The sequence below is a fragment of the Otolemur garnettii genome, unplaced genomic scaffold (genome assembly GCF_000181295.1).
Source record: "Otolemur garnettii isolate 467f Iridium unplaced genomic scaffold, OtoGar3 scaffold00082, whole genome shotgun sequence".
Classification (NCBI taxonomy): domain Eukaryota; kingdom Metazoa; phylum Chordata; class Mammalia; order Primates; family Galagidae; genus Otolemur; species Otolemur garnettii.
The window spans coordinates 809935-823488 of NW_003852477.1; the positions used below are offsets into that span (position 1 = coordinate 809935).

Genomic DNA, 13554 nt, shown 5'->3' on the forward strand with positions numbered 1-13554 from the left:
AATTCTGAAGGACAGAGAATATTTTAACAAATGAAAAACATATCATGAGCTCAATGATTTTCAACATCATAAAGATTCCAGTTCCCTCTAGGATAATTTATAAATTTTATCACTATTTCAATAAAACTAACTAAGCTGACTATAAAATTCATGTGGAAAAATAAACCAACAGGAGCTGTAAAACTTCTTCAAAGAAGGAAAAATGATGGGAGGTCTCCAGTACTTCTACACATTACAACATTAGATACCTTGATAGTTAAAAAGTATGGTTCTGGTATAAGAAAGTTCAGGCAATGGAACAGAAGAGAAAATCCAGAAATAGATCTAAACATATAAGTAACATTTTGAGTTAAACATTTTCCATGTTAAGACATGGAAAAATAATCTGAAATGGAAATTTGAAGGTTAATCTACTTATCACATTCTATAATTGGATAAATTCCAAATTAATTAAAGATTTAAGGTTTTTGTTTTGCTTTATTCTTTTTTTTTTAATTGTTGGGGAATCATTGAGGGCACAATGAGCCGGGTTATACTGCTTGAATTTGCGGGGTAAAGTCCCTCTATTAATAGTGTCCTGCCCCCAAGAAGTGAGTTACACACCATAGCCCCACATCCCCCTCCCTCCTGTCCTCTCTCCTATTCCCCCTCTTGTCACCATGTACTAGAATCAATTATCTTCATATCAGAATTGAGTATATGGGATTCTTGCTTCTCCATTCTTGTGATACTTTACTAAGAAAAATGTATTTCAACTCCATCTAAATTAATACAAAAGCTGTAAAGCTGCCATCCTTTTTAGTAGCTGTATAGTATCCCATGGTATACATATACCACAGATTGTTAATCCATTTCTGGATTGGTAGGCATTTAGGTTGTTTCCACAATCTGGCAATTGTAAATTGAGCTGCAATAAACAGTCTAGTGCAAATGTCCTTATGATAAAATGATTTTTTTTTTCTTCTGGGTAGATGCCCAGTAAGGGGATTGCAGGATCAAATGGGAGGTCTAGGTTGAGTTTATTGAGGAACCTCCATACTTTCTTCCAAAAGGATTATATTAGTCTGCAATCCCATCAGCAGTGCAAAAGTGTTCCCTTCTTTCCACAACCACAGTAGCGTCTGCAGCTTAGAGAAGATTCTATTCATCTCTCTTACCTATTGATAGAGGGGAGTTTTGGCTTTGTTGTTGTTGTTGCTTTATTTGAGTTCTTTGTAGATTCTAGTTATCAAGGTTTTACCCAATTCATAATATGCAAATATGTTTTCCCATTCTGATGGTTGTCTATTTGCTTTGGTTGTTGTCAAGATTTAAGTTTTTTAAAAAAAGAAATCATAAAAGCCATATAAGAAAATGTGGGAAGATTCTTTTAAAATTTAAGGATAGAGAAAGTCTTTCTAACTACAAATCAAAATCCATAGGCAAAAGGGGAAAGTTTGTTAAATTTTACTACATGAGAAAAAAAATCACCAAAAGCAAAATTAAGAGATAATCGACACCTACTTCTGGTGATGGAGGTATAAAGCAGTTAGTCAAACTCTTCTATTATAATGAATATTAAAGTGAACAAAATATATATGGACAGCTATTGAAAAGCCCTGAAAAGTAAACAAAAGGAGGCAGAAACTGAAGCAGAAATTCCTTTTAAAGGAAGGTAATGTGATGCATAAGAATTGTGAGAATGTTTAACATTTTTGGTCTGAGAATGTTTTCCAAATTTCTCCTTCTACCTCAACATTGGTAAGTGGCTTCAGCCCTGAAGATTTAAGATGGCAGAGGATGGAGTTCAGAGCTTGCAAAGCAACTAGAAAGCTAGGGAGGAAATCCTATAAGCAAGTGGAGATAGCTAAACAATGGGGGTTAGAAAATAAGGGAATGACAAAGTGCCAAAAAAAAGTGAAGCATTACAAATTCTATTTATAATGAAGCTATTGCTCAAAAATTAATACAAAATAAAGACATTTCAGATCAATCTAAATTGGGAATGTGTTGCCAAATAACCGAACCACAAGAAATATGAAAGAAAGTTGTTCACGTTGAAAGAAAGATAACTTTGATGTGTAGGAAGAGATGTCTTTAAAAGACATGTTTCCATTAAAGCAAAAGTTATAAATAATGTTGTTGAGTTTATTGTGTATGTTGATATGAATATATGATAAACGTATAGAAAACCAAACTGTGACAAGAATCTGTATTTTACCTGAGGTGATTCAATATTAACTCTAAGTGCATTGTGATAAATTAAGAATGCATATATTAATTCCTGAAGCAACCACTAAAAAATAATGCAAAAGCTTGAAGCTAAAAAGCCAGTAGAGGATTAAAGTGACATACTAAACTACACCTGATTAACACAAAAGGAGGCAAGAATAAAATTTCAATGAAGTAGCAAAGGAACAAAAAATCAGATGAGATAAATAAAAAACCAATAAAAAATGATAGGCTCAAATCTAACTATTAAGATATAACTATATTAAATGTAAATGGACTAAACATTCCATCAAAAGGCAGAGATATTGGATTGATAGACTGCATAAAAATTAAAACCCAACTACATGCTATTTATAAGAGAGACACTATAAATACAAAGACATATACAGTTTGAGAGTAAAGGGATGAGAAAAGGTATACCATGCAAATAAAGAGCAAAAGAAAGCTGAAGTAACTATATTAGTATCAGACAAAACAAACATTAAATGGTATGTGACACACCTCTTGGGGGCAGGACACAATTATAAGGGGGACTTTACCTACAAAATGCAATCAGCATAACCTGGTTCTCTGTATCCTCAATGAATCCCCAACAATAACAAAAAAAAAAAAAATCAAAACAAAGACAAAAAATAAAAACAACAACAACAAACCTTAAAATGAGTATAACTAGAGACAAAAAAGACATTTAATAATGATGAAAGAATATATACATCAGGAAAATGCAATAATTATAAGTCTATATGTGCCTAATAATAGTGCTTAAAAATAAACAAAGCAAAATTTTTCAGAAAGAGTGAAAAAATAGACAAATTCACAATCACAGATGGATATTTCAAGCCTCTCTTTCAGTAATTCCTAAAAACAGTAGGTAAAAAATCAGTATAGGTATAAAAGACCTAAATACTGTCAACCACCTTAACCTGACTATTTATAGAATATCATACCTAATAACTGCAGAATACACATTGTTTTCAAGTGTATGTGTAACTTTTCCCAAGAAAGACTCTAAAACAAGTTTCTCTTGATTTGGAAAATTAGAATCCTACAAAATATATTTTTTAACCATGACTAAGTTAAAAATCAATTCAAATCAGAGAAGTAGAAAAATATGAAACATTTGGAAATTTTAAAACACACTTTTGAATAACACATGAAACAAAGAAGAAATCATGAGGAATAGTAGGAAGTATTTTTAACTGAAAGGTAATAAAATCACAAAACAAAATGTATTGAAATCTGTAGGAGGCAACTAACACAGTGCTTAGACAGAAATTTATAGCTTTATACAATTGTATAAGAAGAAAGATATAAAACCAACTTTTTAAGCTTCTACCTCAAAAGCTAGAAACAGAAGAGCAAATTGTAATCAAAGTAGATAGTGAGGAGATGGTGAGCTGGATACAGCATATGATCTAGACTGGTGGAAATCGGATGAATTAGGCAAGTGATTGCAACTGGCTGGGATCAGATGATTGCCCACAGAGGCCCAGGATGGGAGGAAGCCTTTCTGGAGTTTTCAGTTGTTGGGTGAAGCTATGTATTGAGTGGAAAACTGGGAAGAGTGCGTGGACATGAACAGTATGCAGCAACCAGAATTGAATGCCGGTTGGAGTGGACTTGCCATAGGTTTGGTGGCTGGTGAGGCAGCCATACTGAGAAGATCTCAGAGGCCAAGGGGCTGTCATTGTGGTAAGGTCAGCCCAGGGTTTAAGCAGGGGCCTAAAACATGGCCATCTTAATTCTGCCTGCTGGGATCAGAACTCCACTCTTGGGACAGGCTGAGGGACCCTGCACCTCAGAGGAACTGGCATCAGGGGGCACTGTGAGACTTGCCCCTGAAGCATTCTTGTGACCTTTAAGATTCCAACCCAACAAGATCTGAATGCAGGGGAAACCATCAGGTCATCACCTAAAGCAACTAAGTTTGGAATAATGACCATACAGGTTCCTGGCTGTGCTCTCTGTCCCCTAAAAAAAACCACAGTGCTGGGATGTGGAGCATGATGGCGGATGGCAAAGAGGTTTAGCTGAGCTCTCCTAGAACAACAGGTAAGAGAGAATGGCTAGATCATACCTAGTGTGCAATATTGGTGTGGAGTGGCAGTTAGGGGTGTGCAGGGGTGTGCAGCGAGGTGGTGAATTACTGGACTTGGGAGTGTAATCCGGAGCTGCGGAGACTGCCAGTCAAGTTTCTGCAAGCCTGCCCTGGCCCCAGCTGCGGTCAGCAGGGAGCCCCTTCCCCCGGCCCTCTCCCTCCGAGAAGCCGATTGCAGTTTTCAGCTCTTGGGGGAAACTAGGCATTAACTGGAAGGATTGGTAAAGTGTGGACTCCCAAGCAGAATTTTGTGGCCTGAGTGGGGTACTGTCTGGAGCGGCTCTGCTGCGGTTTGGTGGTGGGCAAGACATCCTTGCAGTGAAAGTTCGTGGCTAGGAGGTAGCTTTTCTTGTAAAATTCTCAAAAAGGCTGTGTGTGCAGTCCTCTTTCCGCAGGCCTAAAGCATGGCGGTCTGAGTTCCACCTGCGGGGAGTCATCCTACACTCAGGGCAGACCCAGGATATCCCATACTCTATGGAAACTGTTGCAGGGGAAATCTGTGAGATCTGCCTCTGAAGATTTTTTTGAGATCTGTGGAATCACAGATCCGCAGGGACTGAGCGCCAAGTGGATAAATGGGAGATCACCCAAGAACAATCTAGCTGGGAAACAGGTATAAGCCTAGGAACCACTCACGGTGCCACCTGGTGTCCAGAAAGTGTATTGCAACATAAATATGTTCCTGCTAAAGTCAACCTCTCTGGCATATATATATGTGTGTGTGTGTGTGTGTGTGTGTGTGTGTATAATTTTGTTGTTGTTGTCCTTTTTGCTGTTTTTTTTTCTCAGCAACAAAAACGAAAAATAATTAGTGACATACACAACAACATGGGGCCATCTCAAAGCATTGTGCTAAGTGAAAGAAACCAGACACAAAAGTGTGGCATAATACATATGATATGATCCCATATCTATAACATTCTAGAAAAGGGAATCTAGTCTAGAATGACAGAAAGAAAATCAGTATTTGACTGGGGCTAGGAGTGGGAGTCAGAGGATTGACTCCAAAGAGACATGAGGAAATTTTTTGTGGTAATGGAAATGATTTAAATGTTGATTGTAATGGTTTTCATCATACAGAAAATATTTATCATACATTTTATTTATATTTTTTATTTATCATACATATTTATCACACACATTTAAGTATGTGATAAAAAATTATATACTTGCTCAATTTATTATTTAACCTATTTCTGAAAGATTAAAATAGTAAATATGTTAAGGTAGAAAAACTAGATATAGAAGAAAATATTTATCAAACTATAAAGCTTTCAGAGTTAACAAATGAATGTCTCAAAAGCCAATTAAAATGACAAAACATTAATAATTTAATTATATAAAGAACTCATTCAAACTGATCAGGAAATAAATAAAAACAATACATGGGGAAAGATGGGAATACACAATTCACAAGCAAAACCATAAAAAAAAGTCTAATCTGGAAATTAAAGAAATTTAAATATGTTAATTCCATAAATTAGAGAAAAAATTAATGTTGGCAAAAATAAAATATGATTAATTATTAAAATATACTGCTGATAGCAAAGTAAAATGATAAAAGCCTTTTGAAAAATATTTTATCTATATATATTTTTAAAGCATTAAAATGTATCTTTTAATCTAGGAATTCCATTTTTAAGAATCTATCCTGACAAAATAATAATTAAAAAATAGCTTTATGCAAAAAGATACTTGTGACAATGCCATTTGTGTTACTAAAATATTAAAGTGGTTAAAAATATTATGGTTTATTCTGATAAAATATTATATAGCCATCAAAATTAATTCTTATAGAAACACAAAAAGAACTACTTAAATCTAAACATAAAATCATAACTAGAGTATATTATACTAGAGTATAAATGTTTTAACATAATAACTAAGTAAATGACACAAAGTCTATTAACCAGTTTGATGAAAATATTTCAAATTGTATATGAAAACACTACACTGTACCCTATGTTTGCATTAATGTACACAGCTATCATTTAATAAAAAAAAATAAAAATAAATAAATAAAATCATACGTGTGTTTATTATAAATGTACTTTTAAAAAACTTCTAAAGACAATTTTAAATACATACAAAAATAAAACTGACTCTGCCATCATTAGTATTGAGGAATTGAGATTATTAGTGACTTCTTTCTCTCTTTCTATAAACTCTATTGTAATCATAACTCTTTTAGGTATATTTGTTGAGAACCTTAGCACAGGTGAGTTAAGGGAAAACACTTACTCGGCACTGTGAGTTTCTGTGCTATTATTGTCCTTACTACCACATCTCGCCATGAACACACAGTTGATGATAACGGTGCAGATGATGAACATGCTGAATAATGTGGCCAGCATCCATTAAGGCAGATACACTGCAGGCAGAACGTGTCATTGTACTGTGGTGAAGGTTGTGGGTGCCCCTCCAGGTACCCTGTTCTGTAGGTACATCTATCCCCTGACTGTGAATGTTGGCTAAGAACTATCTCCTCCTCTGTCTTCTCTGAATGTCAACCTCCTCGCCTGGAGAGGTACACTCCCTCTTCCTCATGTCTGACTGATTAAGACCCTTGCTTGAAAATCAGACAATGCACATTTAAGAGTTAGCCAGGGGAACATGCTGACACAGATCCAGCTGAGACCACATTCTTACTTGGTTCTGCCTTTTGCCCATCCTCTTCTCTGTCTCCTTCACCAGAGGGTGCTCCTCCATTAAATCACCTAAATAAGAATCTCCATCTCAGGCTCTATTTCTAGGGAACTCTTACCTAGTTATTCATCACCATTCTCATCAGTATTTTATTTCTACCAATCCATGTCTTTTTCTCCTCCCCCTGTCTAAAACGGCCAAATATCTCCTCCACCCTTTGCACACATGCTTGAAAATTCCTATCTGCCTTTATCCTTTAAGACAGAGCTTCAAAAATCTAAGTCTTAAGAGCCTGGAAAGTCTCATAAAGGGTACAATGGGCTGCTGGGGGGGCCACAGGAGGGGTGTAGATGAAGTGAAGCAGAATTTACACCCTCCTTCTAGAGGAGGCATCAGTTTCTCACTACACCAATTTTTGCCACATAAGAATATGGGCCTACTCTTGCCAGGGGTTCCATTTTTCAAGAAAAACTGGAAATCTGGAGTATATATGTTAGAAAATATTTCTTAAAAGTGTTAAATACTATGTAGGTCCAACACAATACATTTATGGTGGCTTAATTTGGTGCATGGGTTGCCAAATTGGTCCATGGTTGTTTGGGTGTCAACTATATGTTCTTTCCATCAAGAAGCCACCCTTGATGCCTCTAAAGCACAGCAGTACCTCTCCATGTGGCCACTTCCATACTACTGATCTCAGTAAAGAATTGCCTCCTTTTGGTCTATCTCTTTCTGAGCCCCAGGACCCCAGGGCAGGACCCCCCACACCTTGTTCACACCCAGAATCCCACATTGTTCCTGCCATGCAGCCATAGGTACTTGGCCAATATTTATGGAAATAATGAGCTATTTGCCTCCACTCAACAAACATGTGAACACCCTGGATCTTGTGCACTTTTCCCTTAACCTGGACTCACTAAAAGGTACAATAAAAGGATATGAATGGACGGAGATTCTAATGGCAAAACTTCTGATTGAATTGAAAGGCCCAAAAATGAACAAGGCACGCTTGGCACTGAAGCGGTAGATTGTTCTCTTTTTGTTCAGAACCATAAATGTCTGCAAAAAATCAAACACAACAGGAATTAAATGCAGTGACAAAACAATATTTATCATCAATTCATTTAGAGAAAATTCGGTAGGACCATGGTTTGAGGCCTGATTTGCCTTGTGAGAACCACTGTTTCTGATTTCAGAGTCATTCTGATCAGTTTCACTGTGACTCTGGAGACCAGTAGATCCCCCATATGGCCCCTCAAGATAAGTATTAGACTGTGAACTATACACCTGATGGGATACTCTGGAAGAAACAGAGATAGGAAACAGAAGCTCTGAAAATACCAAAAATAGGAGTATAGAGTAATAATTGAGGAAAACAAAACCCCTAATACTGTGTACTCCATGGTATATATCTGCAAAGACCAATATTAGAAGAGAATTTGAAGAGACAGTTGATTATTAATGAAAACTTTGTAATGAATCTTAGAATATTAAGTGACCTTAACTTAAGAGAGTGCATATTGTTATGCCTCTGGTCTAAGCATAAAATAACCAATATATTCCAACCTTGATGATCTTTAAAAAAAAAAAAAGTCGCCAAGGTTCCCAGACTTGCTCTCCCATTCCCACCGTGGGCATAGAGGCAAATCTGCCTATGGTTCTTAACTGCTGGTAGAAGAGGATACTGCCTCTACAGAAGGCATTTTGAAATGTCCTTGAGGGTTTGGGTGGTCTGTCACAATGCTGGGGGCTCTACTGGCTTTTAGGAAGGTCCAGGGATGCCAAACCCAGAACAGACCTGCAAATGGTACCTTGTCCCACTCAAAGTGCCCGGTTGAGCCCTATTGAAAAACACTGCACCTATCTCATTTCCTCCTAGCCTTCCTGGGCTCTGGGAAAGAAGCAGCCCCTGGACAACAACCTGTCACTCACATCAATACCCAAGACTTCCCTCTTTCCAGTTAACTGTAATTAGACTGTTGCCTTATCTATTCCCAAATCCATCAATTACAAAAGCCTTCACAGAGTGAGGTTCACTCCTCTCACAACTCCTTTCAGATTTATAAAAAGTAGTACTTGACCAAGCAAGAGAGATAGCCCTTGGCTCCCAGACTCAAAGACACCAGAGAAAGTTCTGCCTTGACTGAGGTTCCAGTATTTAAGCCACTACCGGCCCTTAGCCTTCTTTTAGTTGAGTTGCTGGAACTTACTGGCCTAGTGGAAGGGAAAATAGTGGACTAGGATATTTTCCCTTGCCTCCAAAGCAATGAAACAAGGGACAGAGCTCTTTAAAAACTGTGAGCCCAGAAGTCTAAATCTGCTTTGGGGATGCTGTGCCCTTCCTTTGAATAGACAGACAATTTTAGGACAGAAGCAAACCTCTCTTTGAGTGAGTCACCCAGATTGATAGGTGGCATGATATGATTTTGCTTCTGTGCCCTTTGATTTTGATATTTTATTCATACTTCTTCTTAATGCTGTAAATATTTTAACTAATGGTGTATTTATGCTTGCCAGGGCTTTAATGATTAAAATGATACGTACTGGCTCCTTCTGCCTGCTTGCTGACACAACTTCACTCCTTTTACTAATTGATCTTCAAAACAGGACCCTCTTAAAAGGACATGGCCTGGAACTATAGAAAAAGCCCTTGGGTTTGCTCCACCACTCACTGGCTATTTGAGCTGGCATAAGCAAACTCCCCATCTAGGTTTTGGTTTCCTCATCTATAAGGTGAAGTGCTAAGTATGACTAGACGTACCTCACATGACTGTCAAGAGCACTGGCCGTGTGAGATCATGGGTGTGCAGAGCTCTTAACAAATGTCATATATTATGATTTAAAGGGAAGAGGTGAAAGAGGTGGTCCTAGAATATTCTCCTAGGCTGGAATAGAGCCTTTCTTCCCAGGACTGTTGGCAGCACACCAAGATGATGACTGACTCATGGGTCTCCTATGCAGCATTAAGGCAAAGGGAGACCTCCAGAAGTTAACTCATCTCCAACAAGCCCCTGGAATTTGGGGACATAAAGAGAAGGAGAAATATTATAGTATTTTGCTCCTTCATCTCTCTTCCCCTTGTCTTTTCTACTTGTACTCTACTTTCCTCTCTACGCATGGTTTTCACTTGTCCTGGTAACCCTAAGTCTCTCTAAATTTAAGGACATGCAAACCAATCAACCTTTCTTTGTGAGGTCAGTTATTCACAGTCACCAACAAAAGATTCTCTCAGCACCCCATAATTTCTAGGGCTTCTCTTAAGTTCCCAGCTTCCTTTCCTCCACCCCCAGCCTCAATCTCAAGGAGAGTTTTGCATCATCTGCTGGATCACACAGTGAGATGATGATGGCAAGGTCTTCTGAGCCTTTCTAGAAAGGGGACAGTTTGCAGAAAACTGTGCTCACAGCCCCAGGCTTTAGAGAAGCCATCAGAGGAGCCCAAAGTTCATATTTTGTATGAAGCCTCCTTAAGGAAATTTTACTAGAATTTCCCTGCAAAAACTATATCCAGGTAGATAAAACAGCAAGGTTTTTACATATGCACATCAGATTTACATATAATCTGCTTGGTTACCATTTTCTTAGCCTTCAGTTATGAGCTCCTAATATGCTCAAGTATTCATTTGACCTTCATTAATTTCATTTAATAGCCTACAAGGCCTATTGTCAAAGAGCTTTTGAAGGTAATATCTTATTGCTGGAATGAGCATTTCTGGACAGCATAGTGCTTAAAGTCATGGTGCTTTCTTAGCATGTCTATGCCATAGTGTGGGAACATCAGGCATTATTATCATTTTTCAAATTCCGGAAATGAAGGTTTGTGAAGTGACTGGACCAGAGCCATAAATTTGCAAATCTCTTGAAACGGCCTACACCTAACTTCTGGGACTGCTAATACAATTCCCTCTCCAGATACCATTTGTGTTTTCTCTGTTCTCCTTTTAATCTTTCTGTGGTTCCTTGTCCTTCTTCCCTAATACACACACTGCAGAGAGAAATTGAGACTGAGAGGGGATCTCAGGACTGTGAAGGCAACAACAGGAGGTGAGAGCAAAGGAAAGATACAGCCTGCCTTCTGCAAACCCCAGGGTTGGAGAGTCTGTAACACCAGTTATAACTGCATGGTTAGAACATCCCCGCTTTCCCAGTGAAGCACCTTATGATTTCTGTAGAATGGATCCAAGTCCTCCAGGGGCTTTGCTATCAGCTCACAGGGAATGTCACCATAGAGCTTGGGCAACTTCCTTGAAGCCCGCAGGTCAAGCTGAGGCCGAGGTGGGGGTTCATCCCCTGTCTTCTCTTTAGCTTTTTTTTTCTCCTTTTGGATGGTGATCCGCTTCTCAATTGCAGCCAGAGAATCAGAAGTGAAGGGGCGGAAATTGCGTGCATCTGGGAAGATCACTGGGTAGCACCTGTCATCCATCTTCACCCTTCGGACAGAGACAAGCCACAGATCCTCAGAGAGCTCTCAGAGGGTAGGTAAGAAGAAAGCAGGCTGACTGGGGTTAAACTCTCAAAGGATGGTGTCACAGGCATCTGCAAGAATAGAGACTGAGGTGAGGGGTGGGGAGCTGACTGGTAGTGGGGCAGGTCAGAAGAGGTGACTACCACTGTGGGGGTAGCAGGGACTTTTAGTACAGACAAGACCAAAGAAGGGCAGTGTTCCTGGAGATGTATGGTGAGGTGACAAGTTGAGTTTAGAAACAAGTCAACAGAGGAAACCCATTCTCTAAAACTGAGACTCAAGCACCAAGCAAAATGATATGGCTAAACTGGCTAAACTGCTAAGTGGGGCCTGCAGACAGGTGGACGCCATAATGCAAACAGAAGGGAAAGGAATAGGGAATCAAATGGGCCATCGCTATGGGTTTCAAAAGCAAAACTGTTAAGTGCATGGGTCTTTTCTCAAAGTTCTGAAAATATGACAGAATGGAAACAAAAGATCCATAAATATTGATACTAACACCTATGGTCCCATGACAACTCCCTTACTTCCAGGACCTCAAGAAAGCAGAAAGGATTTGCCAAAGGTAACAGGGTCACTCCATTACAGGAGGATGGCTTCTGCAGGGACTTTCTCTGTAGTCCCAGGGTTAAAACTAGACTCAGAAAAAGCAGTTCAGTTCAAATGCCTTTATTTCCCATGACAGGCATCCTCTTCCTTTTTTTTAAACTTAATGCTAAACTAGTATTGACTCTCACATCCCTCCGGGGAATTACAGGGAGGAATCCAACTGGAATACCACTGGTTTGTTTACTCAGCAGCTATGTGCCCAATGTCTTTCTAGCCATGGGTGCTAGGAACTAATGGTGAGAAAACCCCAAAGTCCCTAGTCCTACATTTATTCTGTCCTGGTGTGGTAGAGAAGACAGAGACGAGAAATTACAATAGAACAAGTGTTCCTATAGGGAGCAGTAGAGGGTGCTATGTCTGTGCATGAGATCAATGTCTAACCAGATCTGGAAAATCAAGGATGGTCTTCTAAAATCAGCACACTGTACCCCATAAATGCATTAATATATACATTTAAAAAATTAAAAAATTATATGAAAAAAATAAAATAAAAAATGATTCTGAAGAACAAAACAAACAAACAAAAAAAGGATGGTCTTCTAAAGTTTCAATATCTAAGTTGAGAGCTGAAGGAGACTTAAGGGGAACAATGGGGACATTAGGGTGTTGCAGGGAGAGCAAACATTACACAGGGATTCTTAGGTGAGAAGGAATATGGTGTCCAGCAACTAGTTCCATTTGCCAGGATGGAGATTTCATGGAGTGCAATGGCCACATAAGGCTCTAGTCTGCAGAAAGAGAGCACATGCAGGCCTGTACACTTGATAAAGACCACAGACTTCTTCAAGGGTAATGGGGAGTTACCAAAGGTTCGGGTTTTTATTACTACTATTGTCATAAATGCAGAAAAGCAATACTATCAGGTTTGTTAAAAAGAAAAAACAAACCTCTACCTATTAGAAATTGATAAGTCTTCACACAAGAGGGTGAAGGGGGGGAGAAGGGGAGGAGCATCAGAGAAATGAAGCTGGAAACTGTGCAGCCCGTTGAACTGCAAAGGATGATCTAGGGAAATGGATGGATTTGAGTTACTAGATGGTCCTTACCGAGGTTCCTGGCTCAGGCAGCTGGGAGAACTGTGATTCCACTAACTGAGCTAGAGAGCAGAAGGGAAGGAGGACACTGAGTGGGAACAAACTCAGTTCACAGCACATGGAGTTAACCCTGCTCGGGAGAACTGCAAGTGGAAAGAACAACAAGGCACTTGAATACAAGGAAATCATAGTGTACACATGTCCGGTTCTAAAAAGAGTATGAAAGAAGAAAAATGCCGACAAAATTTCTCTTGAGACTCTCTTAGGAGGAGCCCACACTAACAAAGTATTTCATTTCATTTCTCAATGAGTTCAGTACAGCCAGCTTTTCTTTCAGTGCCAGAAAAAAGCAGTCTTTCTTCAGTTAAACTCCAAACAAGGTAGCTAGCTTGTGTTTAAAGGCCCTAGTAAAGGCAATGTATGTATTTTTAAATATGCGATGTTTACAGCAGCAATGTGATGCTAATACTGTGAGAGCTACATGTCATCTGA

At 38.7% G+C, this 13554-nt stretch overlaps 1 protein-coding gene across 1 annotated transcript in view; it reads right to left on the reverse strand.

Moving 5' to 3' along the window:
• Window positions 1–11377, reverse strand: part of SCN11A (sodium voltage-gated channel alpha subunit 11) — a 104101-nt gene extending 92724 nt beyond the window's left edge. The window contains exons 1-3 of the mRNA XM_003794470.1: window positions 11111–11377; window positions 7896–8014; window positions 6551–6652 (exon numbers count right to left, since the gene is read on the reverse strand). Coding sequence (XP_003794518.1) covers window positions 6551–6652; window positions 7896–8014; window positions 11111–11377 — 488 coding nt within the window. The remainder of the gene's footprint in view (window positions 1–6550; window positions 6653–7895; window positions 8015–11110) is intronic.
• Window positions 11378–13554: the final 2177 nt, after the last annotated feature.